This window comes from Phaenicophaeus curvirostris, chromosome 1 (assembly GCF_032191515.1).
Source record: "Phaenicophaeus curvirostris isolate KB17595 chromosome 1, BPBGC_Pcur_1.0, whole genome shotgun sequence".
In the NCBI taxonomy this organism is placed as follows: domain Eukaryota; kingdom Metazoa; phylum Chordata; class Aves; order Cuculiformes; family Cuculidae; genus Phaenicophaeus; species Phaenicophaeus curvirostris.
The window spans coordinates 122,571,343-122,589,492 of NC_091392.1; the positions used below are offsets into that span (position 1 = coordinate 122,571,343).

At 36.6% G+C, this 18,150-nt stretch overlaps 1 protein-coding gene across 4 annotated transcripts in view; it reads left to right on the top strand.

Moving 5' to 3' along the window:
* DMD (dystrophin) overlaps positions 1-18,150 on the top strand; it is a 1,224,073-nt gene that overhangs the window by 462,555 nt on the left and 743,368 nt on the right. For all 4 annotated transcript variants that reach the window (XM_069873469.1, XM_069873460.1, XM_069873489.1 and 1 more), the window contains 4 exons: positions 5,028-5,178; positions 10,649-10,768; positions 15,510-15,611; positions 15,716-15,823. In XM_069873469.1, coding sequence (XP_069729570.1) covers positions 5,028-5,178; positions 10,649-10,768; positions 15,510-15,611; positions 15,716-15,823 — 481 coding nt within the window. The remainder of the gene's footprint in view (positions 1-5,027; positions 5,179-10,648; positions 10,769-15,509; positions 15,612-15,715; positions 15,824-18,150) is intronic.

The window sequence follows — 18,150 nt, forward strand, 5'->3', positions numbered from 1 at the left end:
CTCATGGTATCTGTTATGGTTTAAGGCTAAAGGGACAGATGAAGTCTGTATTAGATGCTGGCTGTCAAAGAGGAAGGCTTGACCCTCGTGATCCCTCAGTCTTATACCAAGTAGGACATATATGGAATGTAATACTCTGTTGGTTAATTTGGGGCCATGTGTCCTGTCCACTCCTCCCTGCAAGCGTGACCTTTTTTCACCACTTTGATTTATGACATTCCACCATGTTGAGGATAACCTTTGTCTCCAGAGGGACAAATATAAGCAATGGCCTTTCTGCACACCAGTGCTCTGTGTTAGCTCTTCTAGGGACAGAGGCTGTCTGCTTACATGTGGTTAGCCTTCAGAAAATGAAGTTATTTAGACAAAGCTTAGCTGAAAAGTTAGAAAACTAATTCTACTCTGGCTCAGACCAGAACAGCATCCTTTGCTAATGAATTCCACAGGCCTTTTACATGGTACAAGTGCTATTTTTTTTTGAGGATTTTTTTTTTCTTTGTCACTGGTAGCTCAAGTGATTCCCTATAGTTACTTTGTTGCAAGTGAAGGTCAGCGGTGTATATCTTTCCTTGCTCTCTCTCTCTATAATCTCTTTGGTTATTCATCTCACTCTTCTTTGAACCTTTTCCACTTCTACCTTATTGTTTTGTAGTTAAGTGGACCAGAATTGCCTACGATATCGAAGGGCAAACCGTGATTTTCAGTCATCGCATAGTTTTTTGGCAATATATTCTTAGTAATTGAAAAGACTTGTTTTCTTTTCAACTTGCTTACTGAATATTGAGATTACTGTTTGTCACACTCCAGATCTACGAGCCACACACTCACATCGAGGCCTGACAGGGGATGGGGGAGTGGAGGGTGGGGATAGGTCATTTATCTGTGCAGCGATCTGGAGCCCGACAAGGTCATTCTCAGAGTGAAAATCAAACGTAATATTTATTCTGGCTCTGGCAAACATAAACAGACCAAAACACTTGGGTGCACAGCCAAGATATGGGAGTGCAACATCCCAAAGTTACAGGAACAAATCCCAACCTGTTCAGAGAACAATCTGATCCCTGAACATAACAAAGGTCACTTGGATCCAATCCGACACACACACCGTAAGTGTGTGTTAATGGGAAGGACACAGAGAGAGAGAGAAAGAGAGAGAGAGAGAGAGTGCAAGGGGGGAAAAGGAAAGAAATCACCACATCGATGGGCAGCAGTAGTTCTTGGGAACACATGATTGCAGCACCAGCTTCTTCCAGGCCATGTGGTCCAGGCTGGTCCAATCGAAGTGATGGCATAGAGAGAGTGTGAGAGTGAAGTTGAGGGAGAGCCCCCAGCATGGTTCCTTGTGAGTTCTTTTGTAAGGCCCATCTCCCCCCCCCCCCCAGCACATGTTAAGGTGGTCTTGCCACATGTCTTTCCAGAGAGTCCAACCCGGGCACTCTGGTGGGTGGAGGAAGGCATGGGGGGTGAGGTGAAGCAGTGCCCACTGCTTTATCACCTCCCCCTGTAGCAGCAGGTGCAGTCCTTGAGCTCAGCCAGGTGAGGGAGTTTGGTGCTTACTCCTACACCTCCCTTCCATTGAACCTGGAACCACAGACAAGGCCCTCAGGCAATAACCCAAGCTCCATCCTTGGGGAGGTCTATTACTGCAACACCTCCACTATTTGTTGCTGGCACCACAAAACAAACCCATAAATGGCCAGCCTTCAGACAAAATATTTAAGGCAAAGAAAGAAGCAAAGTTGGGCTTTACATTCCACCCCATGGATTAAATATTTGTCACAGAACTCTAATCCAAAACTCAGGTCCATGGTGTCTATGGTGATGACACTTATAAGAAGGGGAGAGGATGAGGAGAATAAGTCCAAAGAAGAGAGAAGGAAGGGGTAGTCACATCCTGGACCCATGAGCTGTCAACTTGCCCAGCCAAAAGACAGTGTATTTCCCAGAGCCATGAGCTGTCAACCTAGGCCTCTTTCGACTTGCTCAGTCAAAAGACAGGGGGCATTTCCTAGATCCACAAGTCTTTATTCTATCTTTCTTTGGCAATCTTTAAAATTATTGATGAGTTTCAGGTGTTTCAACTTAACTTCCTCTAGCTTTATTATTTTCTTGGAGAGAAGACTATGAACGTCTATTTTCATTTAAAATAACACATGCACATAACAGCCTCACTTCTAGGAGTGGTACTGTGTCTACTAAAGCATCCTTTACCACCAATTTTTAAGTTTATCTCCTAGATGAAGCTATAGATCATTGCTCAGGGAATTGAAAAGTCTATTATCTTCTGAGGCATAATAATATGAAATTAACGGAAGATAAAAAGTGATAAGAGTTTCACAGAGAATGTTGTACTACAATTTAATTTCTTATAAAAAAAATCTGTGTTAAAGTCAATGAAATTTGGTTAGGGGAAGAGAAAATTTCACAGGAGTGATGTACTTATATACGGCTAATTTTTACCTATTGTCTCAAGCCCCTGTGTTTCAAGCACCAGCTGGAGGATTACAGACAGTTTTCATATCACAAGTCAATATATTTCTGGGCTATTATACACAATTTAAAAATTCAGGATATATATTCTGCTTAAATTTAAAGCATAATCTTCTTATCACATCACTGTAATCTAGTCTTTAAGGCAACAGTGCAATGTTTATCGAAACAGAGATGGGCTGACTATCCTCTGTTGCAGTGATAACAGGAAATGTAAAAAGAGGTAGCATGCTTTGCAGCACTAGGGAAGCAAAAGCAAGCAATTGACAAAGCAAGGAGAAAGATATACTGATAAAGGATACTATAAAAATGAAAGGTTCTTATGAAAAGGGATTTAGGAGGTCAGAATGTCAGTGGGAGCTTGGAACATAGCAATGCCATTGTGTAAAAGCAGCCCAAATTGGATTTCCCCTGTAATCACTCTATATTGGAAGTATTTTACTGTTCTAGCAACAAATACATTACCATGCTGAAGGAAATGAGCCTGGGGTTTTGTTTCTTCCTGTGCCCTTCCCCAGATAGCCTGCTCTGTAGTAAAGCATCTCAGTGTGATAAATGAACCACTGGAGAGGAAAACTTAATGCCATTTGCCACTTTATGGAGAATTCACTTTTAATTGAATGGAAAAGTATTTTGTATTTGAGACCTATGAGGGCCATCCCATAAACAGAAGTTCTTATAATCTTCTGAGGTATATAAATAAGTACTCTTATCAGATATTTATAGAAGTAATTTGAAAACCAGAATGTACCTGGAGAATGAGAAGAAATATTCTTTTGTTTAAAAATCAAATGTGATTAAATAGCTTTCTGTGTTTATTTCATTTTCAAGTTTATGCTTCTTGCTTCAGAATGCTATCGATATTCTATATAATAAATATTTACTTCATCATGTCTTGATTGTCCTAAATTCTCTTTATCAGGTTTTCTATATCATTTATTTAACTTATAGCTAAAAAAATTATCTCAAGGATAATATGTAATATTTATGATACCTCGATCTAAAATATAAGTAAGACAATAAAAGGAAGGAGGACTGAGTTAGATCTGAGATAGCTAATACCTTGTGAAATGTAGGCTATAATAAAGCAACATATCACCTTCTGTTACTCTTATCTGTAGAGAGAGATTGGAGTAAAAGACATTACATGTATCTTCTGGTCATTTTGATCAACAATTAACACATTATTTCCAGTAAAAAAAAAAAACTGAAATCATAGTATATCATGAAGATCCGTGACATTCTGTTCTTGGGAAAAAAGTCTTGAAATAGACATCTGATCCAGAGAAATATTACTGTTTGATGTCTACTATTTAGAACTTTGGATTAATAGAGCTCTCCTTATTTCTTGGAGCCATTCTTTTCTTCAGTGTCTCAAGTTCTGTCGAACTTTCAGTTCCTTTTTATAGTTGCTCCTGTGGTTTGTTTTCTTTGTCCTTTTCTTCCAAGAGCTACCAACTGGAGTTTTTAAAAATTATTACTGTTTCTAGCAAGTAGCATAGCTTTGCAGAGATCTAGGTGTAGCACCCAATACTGTCTTAGTGCCATGTGGGACCAATGAGGTACCATGCAAGAAATAGGTGCAACTAAACCCTTATTTCAAAACAAACATTTTTTTTTTTCAAATTTTGTTTGCAGGTCTTTATTTCCATAAAATTAGCCCATCTCTGTGTTTGCCTACACTTTCTCCCCTTTTCTTCATCTCCCCTTTTCTTCAGTGCTCTGCACTAGAAGATCTGCTTCATGTCCATGTACTCCTCAGGATTTATTTGGTCACCACCTGCACTCTTTCTTTGCTTCCCTGACTGCCTTTCACTTTTCTTCCTCCATTACCATGCCTGTTTCAAGGAACTCTTGGCTTGTCTTCCTGTGCTTACTAATACCAGTAGTCTGAATTTTTAATGCTATTATTTTACATGTTATTTTAAAAATGCTTCGGTAAAATGAAGTTTTTATTTATGAAAGCTTGGAGAATTTCTAAAGAAGGCAAGTATAAGTGATGGGTTTGTAATGGATTTCTGGACACAAAACTTTTGAGCTATCAAAATACTTTGTTTAGGCAAAACTAAAGTATTTTCTGTTCAATTCTTTAGAGATTTCTCCTCTGAACAACTGAAAAATTCATAATTTTTTATCTTCTTTTTAATATATATTTGAGAGAGCCTGGTAAGTAGAGATGCCTGAGCAGTTTTCAAAGCACTTGTAGTAAACAGCACAAGCTTTAAGAAACAAAACAGCAGAAATTTTGAATTTGCAAATGATTCTAAAAGAAATGTGACTGGGGGCCAGCACCTTAACAGACAGCATATTATATGCAATATTCATATTCTTGAAAAAAAAGTTTCTAAACAGTTTGCCTAATTCAGAACTGTTTCAAGAAATTTTCAGTTGCCTGTTTGAAAGGATGGGATTATTTTTATTATTATTCTGGCTTGAGATGTAGCCCTATGAAAATCATTCAAAAGTATACAAGGCAGATTTCTGCCAGTTGGTTTTTTTCATGTATAAATTGAAATCCTTATTTCTTTATTTTACAGTTTACATAAAATCCTAATGGATCTGCAGAATCAGCAGCTAGCCCAGTTAGCTGACTGGCTGACAAAAACAGAGCAAAGGACAAAGAAAATCGATTTGGAGCCCTTAGGTCCAGATCTAGAGGACCTAAAGCGTCAAGTAGAAGAGCATAAGGTATGGTATGGTATGGTAAGATATGGTATGCTTCCAAAGGCATAAAAAGCATTTTAACTTTCTGATGTTTTAAAACCTCTGCTCCTGCCATTAGCAAAATAATATAGAATCTTCATTTAATATTGACTTTTTGGTACAATTAACAAGCTTTTGTAGAGTTATTTTGTCAAAACTCTGACTTTTATCCTGATGTAAAAATATAAATTACTTCTTTTCAAATATAAACAGTGTATTAGAATATACCAGGCAGCTGTAATGTCGTTTCATTACCTCTCGGTATTTTGACACCTGTGTTTCCTTCTTTTTGTGTGTTGCATTTTTTCCTTGCATGCTCTAGTATCTAACAGTGGCAAATATTTTTTAGTAATGTATTTAATTAATGCAAAACAACAAACTAATAAATGGAGCATAAGATATAATTTTTTCCACATTCCATGAGGGTAGCTCTTTAATTGGAAAACTTAAGAATTAAAAAGAGGGAGACTGTATAATTTGTGTGATAGCTTTCTTTCATTTACTAGATTAAATTATCTGGCTTCATATTAATTTAAAATATATTTATATACATATCCATGGTACATGATGATGATGGGGAGACACGGAAGAGTATAGAAAACAGATGATTTCTGAGGCTATAGAGATTTACTGTTGTAATCTGTTAATGTTTCTACATCAGTGGTTCAAAGCAATTCAGTTCCATAGTATCTTGAGAGATTTTAATATTTGATGCTTGATGGCCTGTGTCAGCACTAGTCAAGATTCTAGAGGGCAGGTCATCCTGAAAACACAATTCAAACTGAAACCAGGTATTTTTTAAAAACAGAGGTCAAAAGCCGCAGAAGACTGCATGATCCACTTCTGTGTTAATGGTGGTTTTTTGTGCATTCTGATTAATGATTGCTACTGAAGAAGAATACAATTTCTATGCCTGTGACTGCTCCTTGTGTTGTCTGTGAGGAGACAATGCATTTCAGTATGTGGGTTTTCTAGCTGAGTGTATAATCTGACATTAAACTTACTTTTCTAAAAAGGACAGCAAGTAATTGTGGAATGGAATGGTATTTAAGAGAAAGAAACCTGAAAGATTTTGAATACATGAGTACTAAGACTTAAATAATTTTGTTTCTATTTCTCTGCATTTTTTATTTAAATCCTAACATGAAATGTAATCGTTTTATTTAGGCAATCTCTGTATACTATTTCTCTCTAGTATTGAGAAAAATGTATATTCACTTGTATTTGAATGTTCTGAGTAAGGACATGCAGAAGCCTATCTCTCCGACATACTACTTTTTCATTTTTGGTGTAATGAGTTAGTCAACAGTATTTACTTATGTGTATTATTTTTGAAGTTTGTTTTCTGTACAAAAGACAATTCAGTTAATAAGGTAGAAAGAAAATGTTTTGGTTTTAACTTCAATTAAAATTCTGTTCTTGTATACTTTGTCTTATAAGTAAAAAACCAAGATGTTTTCCTTTCTTTCACATACTGTGTAGAAGCTTCAGATAACTTTATTTTATGTTCTATAGAGCAAAGCTACTTTAGCAATGGAATTTTAATAACACAGTTATTGCTTCATCATTAAATAAGGAAACAAAAAAGAAAAAACAATATGCCCCATAATTTTTCTTAATGTCACATGACTCTGCACATCTCAGAAAAAATGTTTTAGAAATCAATAGGAAGAACCAGAAGGCAAAAAGCATTTCAAATTAAACAGGCTTCAGCAAAGCTTATAGGTTTGGTTTGTTGTCATCCTGTCTACCTCTCCCTTTTATCACTTTGATTTTCCTTCTTTTTTTGTTCATTAGTAACTAGTTTTCACCCTGTTTATTTCATTGCATTTACCCACCTCCGAGGTACAACTTTGATGCATCTGATTTTTTTTATTCTACTTTTTTCTCAATGATGTCTCGAAATATTCCTCTTGAGTTCTTATGACTAACTCTTAAGTTTCCCTGCTGGGTCCTAGAACCAAAAAAGGAAAAAAAAAATCAATAATATATATTGATAATGGCACCTATCACTGACACCAGAGAAAGCAGACAACATTCTTTCCAGCATCCTACTTAGTTCAGTAGTATACGAGGTTATTATCTTGATAGTACAGAAATTTTTCTGGGTGAACTAAAATAAAGGTAAACTCTAGATAATTTTATGTCATTAGCGAGGTACACAGTTCTGGTAGGAAATCTAGCATAGTCGAAGTATTTTGGAGAAATATCCAAGCATTCCAGTAAGAAATTACTCTTGCAGGAACATTTTGTGTATTTTGTCAGATAATGCAAGCATCCATTCTTTATATCTTTATGAAGGGAGAAAGCTGCTTTTCAATAATGATATGAGGACTGTTGAGCTGTCTAAGCAGAATACTATATTATCAATTTTATAATTAAGCAAAATTGTGCTTTTAATTGAACTGATTTTATTATTCCGTGTTATTATTACACAATTTATAGTTAGTAGATTTTATGATTAGTAGATTTTATAGTCTCATTAACTTTCCGAAAAAGTCTAAGCTGCTTAGTTATTTGTACTTTTTCTAAAAGGGTGAACCTTTTTATTTTTATGAAAATGTCAGCAATCATGGAAAATTTTTAGTGCTAGGGCTTTTCAGTACCTCAAATTAATTGCAAAGGTAAAATGAGACACTTCCTGACTGTTCAAATAGCGGGGGTGGTTTGTGTTGGGTACTTGGATATAATCTAAGTAGGTATTTTTATTCACTTTAAAGCAGACTGTGTCAGAGTCACATTTATAAGCTGTTATAAGTTGTTATCTGATAGAAATTAAAGGAACTGTGGAGTTTTATGACTTTCTGTTGTTGCTATCTGCATACATCAACGTCTATATCCATCTTACATTTTATGTCCTGAAAATTTGCTATCCCTACAAACTCAGGACAACTTGTTAGAAACTTCGGTTTAAATAATTTGAACAGAACATGCTCTAGTCTTAAGATTGTCCTCAGTAAATTCCTGTTTTCAGCAAGCTCCTGCATACAACTGATTGTCACCAGTGAATTTCATGGTAAAAATAGATACTTGGATTGTAAAGAACAGCTCTTTAGCTCAGGGCAAATTGATGCTGTCTGGGGATTAGAAAATGACTGAACTTTCTGGGTTCATCAGCTTTCTGACTTCTCAAATCTTTCTCACAGTGTATGAAACTCCCACTTCTAAAGTGCCCTTCTCTCCTGCAATGGCAGAGCGTTGCTAACTCTGATTTTGTTCTGGGATGCCTTCTTTGATACCCACTAATCAGGAAATAAAAGTCATATTCTCACTGGCTGTAGGCTTAGAGAGCAGTGCATTTATATTCATGTGGCTGAAAGAGGGAACTGAACCTGAGGGAGGAAAGCCATGTTCCATGGTCTGATCTATGAATGCTCTGCCTCCTCTTCCTTGATCAAGTGTTGGGTCATAAAATATCAAGAAGTCTGAATTTCAGGGATTGTTAAAACGATTTGGTACACTTTACAGTCCTTGAGATTTACTTTATAGTCTAGCTTTCTGAAGGAAATGGTAATTAGTGGCATGAAAGTCAGAAAAAGGAGGATTCTTATAAATATATTGTCTGTGTCCATGAAGAAATTAAAACTCTGAAATGTGTTACGGTAAGGAATTCATGCCTTAAAGACAAAGTAGTCTCTGAATTCCTTTCCTATTGCCTATAACCACATCTTATTTTATGTTTTAATTTTCAAATAAAAGTAACAGATTTTACCAAAGAGATTTAAAATGCATGACCTAATCTTCAAGAAGAGCTTCTTCATACTTAAGTGAATTGCTCTGCTTGAAAAAGCAGCAGAAAAATTAGTATTGAGAAACACACAGTCAGGGTTTCTGTTCTGACAAGGCATATGTGGTTAGCTATGTTATTTTTCAGACTACGACTATCGTACTATGTATGTGCTAATCACTAGAATATACTCTACTAAAGTATTGGGGACACAATCCAGGATTTTGGTTTCCTACATTCTTCTGTTGGTTTGAAGCTAGTTATTGACACCCAAAAAGTGTGTCAGGCAGGATGTGGTCCTGGATACCTTGGGGTTTTTTTTCAGAGGAGTGGGATGAGATGTGTTCTTTAAAGTTTTATTTAAGAAACACAACACAAAATCTGGTTTAAAACAGTGCTCAACTAATGGGAGTTCAAAATGTACACTAGGTTCTAATACAGTAATATATGGCTGTAGATAGGTAACAAAATTATGAAAAAGGGAAAAAAAAATGTTGATTGCCTTCTCAGTTGCTTGAAGTTTAAATACCAACACTTCTTTAGGTCCTTCACTTTCCATCTTCGTCACCTGTCCTCTTTCTGCAGCTCAGCAAAGGAAGGAGCAAATAGGTCCAGCAGCTCAGTTCTCTAGTGCCAGGTTGGTTTTAGTTTTGTTAATAAACTGCAGCAGAGATTCCATCTTTCACAGCAAGTGAGAAAAATAAGGAAAAAAAAGTAAGAGGAGTCACTAAAACCTCACAAGGGGTCAGGGGGAGAGGTCTGAAGTGTTGCAATACCTTATAGTGCCTCAGATTTTTTAATTTTTGTGCTGTATTTTAAGTCTACACTGAATATACTCTGAACCATCATACAAAGAGTGAATGTATCTAGACTTCCCAGAAGGGAAGGAACAGTTGATTATTACATGAAGCCTAGGAAATTGTGGGAGGATCAGAGAGATGTGAAGTTTTCTAGAAATTTGACAAGGTTAGGAATTACTCAAATGTCAGTTTGAGAGGCTTGCGGGCTTAAGACAAGTTTCTTCACTTTGAGCAGTTTTCTGCTTCTTAGCAAGAGACTTTCCTCAGTTTTACTGAAGCTTGCATCTGGAACTAGGTACCAAAGTTTTTTCCTCAGACATTCAGAAACCATAAAGTGCCTCTCTCGTTTTATTTCCTGGTTTCTGCAGTAAGTAAAAAAAGGATGCTGCATGTGTTTCCTAATCTTGAGTCATGTCCTGAGCAGTTTCATCCTATGTTATTAATGTTGTAGGAGTGCCAAGCTGAAGGTAGTATACGGTTGTTTAAAGAAAACCTATGTAATTTTTTATATTTTTATAAGTTTGTATATTAATATGTTAATATGAAGTATGAAATCTAATCCAGTGGCTATTTAAAATTTGAAGGCTGTGGAATGTGTACATGCTATATTGATATCTATAAGTCAAGTACATCAACACAACAAATACTTACTGATGCCACATTTTCAGTGTGAAATATTGTATCAAGAGTTAGGACTTGCGAATGAGTAGCAGTAATCTATGTTTGTGGAAGGAATGGAAATCTATGCAGTATGTTTGTATTAACATATGTATGCATAAGGAAAAAAATAGATTTAAATTAGTTAGTATTGACAGCAATAGAACTATAAAGTTCTCATAGTTGGTTAGTTTTCAGTCAATGGGGTGCCAAACCCACAGCATTTTCTTAATTTGGAACACATTATCTAGCACATATTCTTTAATTATAGGCATTTCAAGAAGATTTGGAACAGGAACAAGTCAAGGTCAACTCTCTAACCCATATGGTAGTGGTGGTGGATGAAAACAGTGGAGACAAAGCTACTGCTGCACTAGAAGAACAGCTTCAGGTAACATATATACTTCTTTCAGAGAAAAAACTGCCAGTAGCATTATGTGTTAATAAAGTTGAAGAATAACTACTAGTATCATTGGGTTTATCTCAAGAGATCTTTCCAAGGGCGATCTTAAATATTTCTGTAGGATGTAGCCTTTGCATAGATAGATCATAGAATCATAGAATCATAGAATAACCAGGTTGGAAGAGACCCACCGCATCATCGAGTCCAACCATTCCTATCAAAAAAAAAAAAAAAAAGATGAAACAGTAACCACTCCAATCTAACTGAAGAAGCATCACTGGAAAAAAACAAACAACAAGGATCATATTTTTCCCATCTTAACAGAGTTTCCTGGTTCAAAGAGTGCTGTATCAGGCCAGACCACATGCGGACAGTCCAGCATCCTTCCTCCCAGAGTGGTGAATCACAGAATTTCAATAAACAGTGTAAGAAATGGGTACACATTTGTAATGCTTTCCTGGTACAGCTTTGCACGCATGTATTTGGAGAACAGTATCTGAGTGCAACTTTCTTTTTGTTTTATGATTCCTTCAGTATCAACCTGCTTTATCTATCCAAGGACAAGTGTTAGCCTTTATTTCTTAACTGCATTTCATTACTTCTGTCAGAAGTAACATGATTCTCTGTTGTAGTGAAGAAAGATATTGCATGTAAAAATCTATGCAGTTCAGCACAGTGGGAGTGGAAATTTTTGTTTTGGTTAGAAACTTTTGCTATATATGGTATATTTTGATCTTAGAATAACATGAAATGTCATTATCCACTGGCAAGTGCTTAAAGGAAGACTTGTTTTAAATAATGCCCAGTATGTGTTTCCTTTAATGGCAATGCTGGTCCCAAAAAATTTGGAATAGATTTGTTTAAAAATAAGCAAAAACAAATAGTGAAGCATCATATTTTTGTAGACAAATAATGGTATGAAAACCAAATGAGAAGTTGGTGGACTTTTGGACATTTAATCTAACTTCCTATTTTCAGAAAAAAGTCTGAACAATTAGGAGTGTATCAGTCAATACAGCTTCATTCCCCTATTACATTGATTGCAGTGGCACCATTTGTATCCCATGCAGCTTCTGTCCCTGACCCATACTGGAATCCAACCTGAAGCAGGATTCAGACATTACTGTAGTATGTTTAACCTATTAAAGAAATATAAAGAATGGTGAGTTTAAATGGAACACAATGGAAATACAGCATTTGTAACAGCTGGTGAGGGGACTGGAGAACAGGCCTTATGAGGAACGGCTGAGGGAGCTGGGGTTGTTTAGTCTGGAGAAGAGGAGGCTGAGGGGAGACTTCATTGCTCTCTACAACTACCTACAAGGAAGTTGTGGAGAGGAGAGTGCTGGCCTCTTCTCCCAAGTGACAGGGAACAGGACGAGAGGGAATGGCCTCAAACTCCACCAGGGGAGGTTCAGGCTGGACATTAGGAAAAAATTTTTCACAGAAAGGGTCATTGGGCACTGGCAGAGGCTGCCCAGGGAGGTGGTTGATTCACCTTCCCTGGAGGTCTTTAAGGGACAGGTGGATGAGGTGCTGAGGGGCATGGTTTAGTGCTTGATAGGAATGGTTTGACTCGATGTTCCGATGGGTCTTTTCCAACCTGGTGATTCTATGATTCTCTGATCAGTGGAGAAGGCATCTGTACAGCTACTGTTCCTGCCTTTAATGACACTGTATTAGAGAAGAATCTGAAAGAAAAATTCAATCATCCTATTGCTCTGGAAATCACAGGATATGTAGCAGTATCATAGATGTTAATATAAACAAAATATGGATATAAGGCTCTGGGATTGAGGGTGCTTTTATGTCCAAGAGAACTGAGTCACCACTGTCCACCTGCTGTCCTAGGAAAATGTTGCATCTCCTATTCTGTGTGTACAGAAAGATTGTTTGGATGAATTTTTTTTTTTCATGTCACTTTCAGACTGAATGCAAGCATAGGAGACACCATGTGTTGGCAGGCACAACCATTAGAGCATTTGACAAAAAAGCACAATGGAGCAAAGTTCAAAGCTTGATTATGTATCTGCCAGTCTGACTTTTAAAAGCAGAACAAAACAAGAGCATGCACTGTCAGACAAAAGAGCTTAACAAGACTGCCTGAACGAGATACTAGTCAGGATCAGATTGAAGGAAAGTGAAATGCTATTGCTATGTAATAGTCAAGGTTACATTTTCCAAGCAGCTGCTTTTCAGGTTTACATTTCTTTTTGAAAAGGATTGAGATTGTGATTCCTGAAATATTTTCATATCTATAAATATATCTCTGTATAATGCTTGAATTTTTACATGCATCAGTATAAAACAATATCAAAAACCATAAAAAGGTCATTTACAGATACTACAACTCTCCACAGGACGAGAAGAATCTATACTGGATTCAAATGAATATAGTAGAAGATCTTAAGACTTATTGCATATGAAAAAAAAAAAATCTATTTAAGAGGCAGTTAATGGCATAGAAGCCAAAATTGTCCCCTGAAACAAATTATCTCTACTAAAGTTACCCTTGCTTGGGAAAATAAAAGTAAATAAAATTACAGTTCTTCTCTTACAAATAGGTATTGCCCTAAGGCAGTCTGAGAGACCACAACCTAGCCTAGCCTAGGTGAGTGTGAATATTGTACTACTTTTACATAACATTGCTTACATTACATATCAGTGTGTGCAATGTTGTGAGCCTCTGTCTATTCATGCTCCTGCTGAAAACTCACTATTTAGACTTGTAAATCCTAGACCCTGTGAGGCTCAATCCAGTGTGTGAAATTATCTTCAGCCCAGTGAAATGACTGAATAACATAGAGAAGCCATGAAAACATGGAGGTTTTTCTTCCTAATTATGCCTAGCACACAATAGGTTCCTTAAGGACTCTTGTGGGCTAACTCAAATTAGAGCCCTCCTTAGGTTTCAGGAGTCAGGATCTGTGCTGGATAGAGATCTGCATTAAATGTATGAAGTATTTCTTGATGGCCTTTTACCCTGCTGAGGGAAAGGAGCCAAGAGTGTAATTTACACTGCCTATTATATATTCATATTATTCTGTCCTTTGATTGAAGATGATGTATGTGTAGTTCTTGTAAAAATATGTCAAAATAAGTGAGGAATGTTAGAGAAGTAGTACATAATGCTATGTGGGAGAAATTCTGTGCTAAGTATTTCTCTCTTTTTTTGCATATAGACAAAACCATATTTCCACAATTTCTCATTACTTTAAGGAGTGGATAGCCTTACCTTATTAGAAAAGCATCTTACAAAAAATGTCTTCTATTAGTTGCAGATTTCAGGCATATTATTTCACTTTTTATGCATTCACTCTAGTGTTCCCAAGAGCTGTGTTGGCATGTTGGTTTTACACATTTTCTCCTGTTCTCATGTTTTCTTACTCTGACCTTTTTGCAGACTAGGAATATTTTATTTTCTGCCTTTTTCTAGTCATGAAGAATATTCTTTCAGAGTCCTCTCAATACAAAAAAAAAAAAAAAAAAGAGTTTCTTTTACATTTCTTTTACATGCAGATTTCTCTGCAGATTCAGGCTAGGGTTGTCAAAAGAGACGTTTCAGGAGGGCAGGTTACTTTGGATTCAGTCAGTTGCTCAGGAGGCTTGATTTCCAAGGTGTTGGGTGCAAAACCCTTGATGCAGTCTGAGTCTCCAGGCATCATACAGGCTACTTGCAGCACTACCTACTATTTGATGTGAATAAAGAGGTCAAGTTAAGCAGCGTATGAGTTAGTACTCGATACCTGTTCTATAAATAGACAGTCCTGACATGGTATTTCTGCCTTGAAACTTTGTGTCTTAAATTTGTGCACCCAAACAGTTTATCTTGATGTCATGGTTGTTAATGATCTCTCATGAGAAATAAGAGATTTAAGGCAGGTCACAGTAATCAGCCCTTTTACCAGTGCAGTTAATTAGTTATTTTACTTTACAAAACTAAAAGTTTTTGTCAAACTAATGAGAAAAAAAAAAAAAAAAAAGGTAGGTTTTGTGGATCTTTGAGATCTTTGGAATAAGATGCTGAAAATAGTATTTTGTATTGATGTAGTAAGAAATTTTATAGCATGCAAATCACACATTTATTAGAGTAAATACCAAGCCAGGTATTTGATCTTGTACTCTTGAGGTTTTGTTGTTTTCTAGATGAGCAAACAAAAAAATATTTGTCAAGGTGATATTTATTTATCACAGTGATAAAGGCAAGTTGGTTGAGATATTACCACTGATGATAAGAGCAAACAGTATTTCTTTACAAGGACTGCTAAGAAAAAAGTCTGCTGGCTGACAGATATTTGAAATTTACTCAGGTATAAATGTTTTTTAATATATTTTTATCAATTAAAGATTTACTACTAGGGAATTAGTTTGAGGCTTAACCTGTGATTAGTATAACTTAAATTTAAGCAATCAAATGCAATATGCTGACACATATGGAGAAATTAAGTAACTGAGAATATACATGACAACAGAGCTATATGTGTGCCTGTTGCTGTCATAGACATCAAGAAAAATTATGGTTGTATACCAATGGCCAATGGTTTTGTTTCAAATGGTGATATCCATTTCAGTATGACATGCAACATATTTTAAGGGCTTAAGGCTGTAAAAAGTGAATTATGAAAGTGTTTTCACAAAAATTTGTAATGCCATAGGGACAATGAATTTCCCTCATTTACAGTAAATGTAAACAAATGCAAGCTTCTGTTGCTTATTTCTTTCTTTCTAGCACTTTGGAAAACGGTGGGCAGCAATCTGCAGATGGACAGAAGACCGATGGATCCTTCTTCAAGATATTCTTCGTAAATGGCAGCACTTTGCAGAAGAGCAGGTGAGTAGTTTTAGCAGTTATAAATTGGAATGTTCTCCAGAAAATTGCTCTAGGAAAGGCCTGACTGAAGCCTTTTCACTCTCTTCCCTCCAATTTTCTTTCAGTGCCTTTTTGATGCATGGCTTACTGAGAAGGAGGATGCTGTGAGCAAAATTCATACAACTGGCTTTAAAGATCAAAATGAAATGCTGACCAATCTACGTAAATTAGCTGTATGTATTTTTCATTCTCCTATTTTATGTTCAACTTTTTTATTCATGAATCTGAGTGCAGGTGACTATCTCACTCTTAAGCAGTATGGTTTAACAGAACATTTGTTTCATACTTTGAGAATGGATTTTGTCTCATGTAGATGGAATACATTTGCCTATGGCCTTGCTGATTAAGGAACAGATGGATGCAGGTTGTCTCTTTAATCAAAAGTTTATGAACTGAAAGAGTTTTGGGTGTATTAGTAGTATCTATACTTCTATACCAAAAGTTTTTTTGTTCATACTATTGATGTATGTATTAGAATAGAAACCATGGAATAGTTTGGGTTGCAGAAGACCCTTAAATGCCATCTAGTCCAAGCCCTCTGCAGTGAGCAGGGTCATGTTTAACTCAATCAGGTTGCTAGGAGCCTTATCCAACCTAACCTTGAATGTTTCCAAGGACAGGGCTTCTACCATCTCTCTGGGCAACCTGTTCCAGATTTCACCAACCTCATTGTAAATAAGGTTCTTCCTTATATCTAATCTAAATCTACTTTTTACTTTAAAACCATTATCCTTTGTCCTATCGCAACAGGTCCTGCTAAAAAATTTGTCCCAATCATTCTTACCGACCCCCTTTAAGTACTGAAGGGCCACAATAAGGTTTCCCTGGGGTCTTTTCTTCTCCAGCCTGAACAATCCCAGTTCTCTCAGCCTTTCCTCATAGGAGAGGTGTCTATCCCTCTAATAGTTTTTGTGAACTTCCTCTGGACCTGCTCTGACAGCTCTATTTCTTTCCTGTGCTGAGGTCTCCAGAGCTGGAGGCAGTATTCCAGGTGGGATCTCACAAGAGCAGAGCAGAGGGGCAGAATCACCTCTCTCGACCTGCTGGCCACGTGACTTTTGAGGCAGCCCAAGATGATTTGCCTTCTGGGCTGTAAATGTGCATTGCTATCTCATGTCCAGCTTTTCATTCACCAATACCCCTCAAGTCCTTCTTGTCAGGGCTGCTTTCAATCCCTTCATCCCCCAGACTGTACTGATATCAGGGGTTGCCCTTTCTTATGTGCAGGACCATGCACTTGGCCTTGTTGCCCTCATGAGGTTCACACAGACCCACTTCTCAATCTTGTTTATTTTCCTCTGGATGACATCCCATCCCTCAGGAGTGTCAGCTGTACTATTCATCTAGGTGTCATCTATAAACTTGCTGAAACTGCATTCAATCTTGCTGCCTATGTCATCAATGAAGATATTAAACTACTGGAATTCATCCATTGCTTTTAGACCTACTAGCAGTCATTTTCAAAAGCAAGTGTGTATGGTTTTTTACATTCACTCAATGCCAAATTGTCATCAGTTTTATGGATGAATATCTCCTAATTTATTCTTCTCTGAATCATGTATTTGTAATTTGCATTAATGCATTACCCACATGAAAATTCTTATCAGGAAATATGTTCTTCCACTCTTGGACCGGGCTTTAGAAATTGGGGGAAATTCGATCATGGTATCCTGACCCTGACATACAAATCATCCCTGTCTTTTGGTATATGTTATATTGGCAAGAGAGATGTGCTTGAATGTGGGAAAGGGGAGGCTGTCATGGAAACTGGCTTAATAATTTGACCAGCTTGTTCCAGAGTTGTAAAGATGAGTCTGTGAGCAATATACATACATTCTTTTACTAATATAAAAATGTTTATAATCTTATGAAATGGTAGCTCAGTCCCTCAGCTGTCCAAATCTATCCAGCAGGAAATTACAGTATTTATTTGTCCTGTTAGATACTAGGAATTTTAGGTTTGATATGATATGACATAAGAGTTTCCAGCCTATTTTTTCTGCCTCTCTTAAACGCAGAAGTTGTCGGGATTAAGGTCATGTTCTTTAGCCAGATTTTTTTTCTCTTAAGCCTGAAGGAAATTTATGAATGTATTTTATAAACTATTTAGTATTATGACTGATCATTTGAAATCCTACCACCCTCCTACAAGGTCCTAAGCCTTCTGAACTACCTAAAGTGAAATAGGTCTGTTGAGATGCTTTTCACAATATGACAGAAATATTGACTCTTACATCACACTCATCATTACATCACATAGTTAAAGTAGAAGTTTAAAAAAAAGGAGAAGCAGCTGGTAGTTTATGTGTGTATTTGCAGTTCAAGATACCTTTTAAGACATCAGGGTTTAACTGCTACTTGCTGATGCAGAAATACATCAGTGCCTTCTCCACTGCAGTTTTATCTCATGTTTTTCAAGTCGGAGGAAATACACTGTTAATTATATTTAAAACAAGATTTCTGATAGCGAGCATTATTGCTGCTTGAAAGTAAGCTTTCA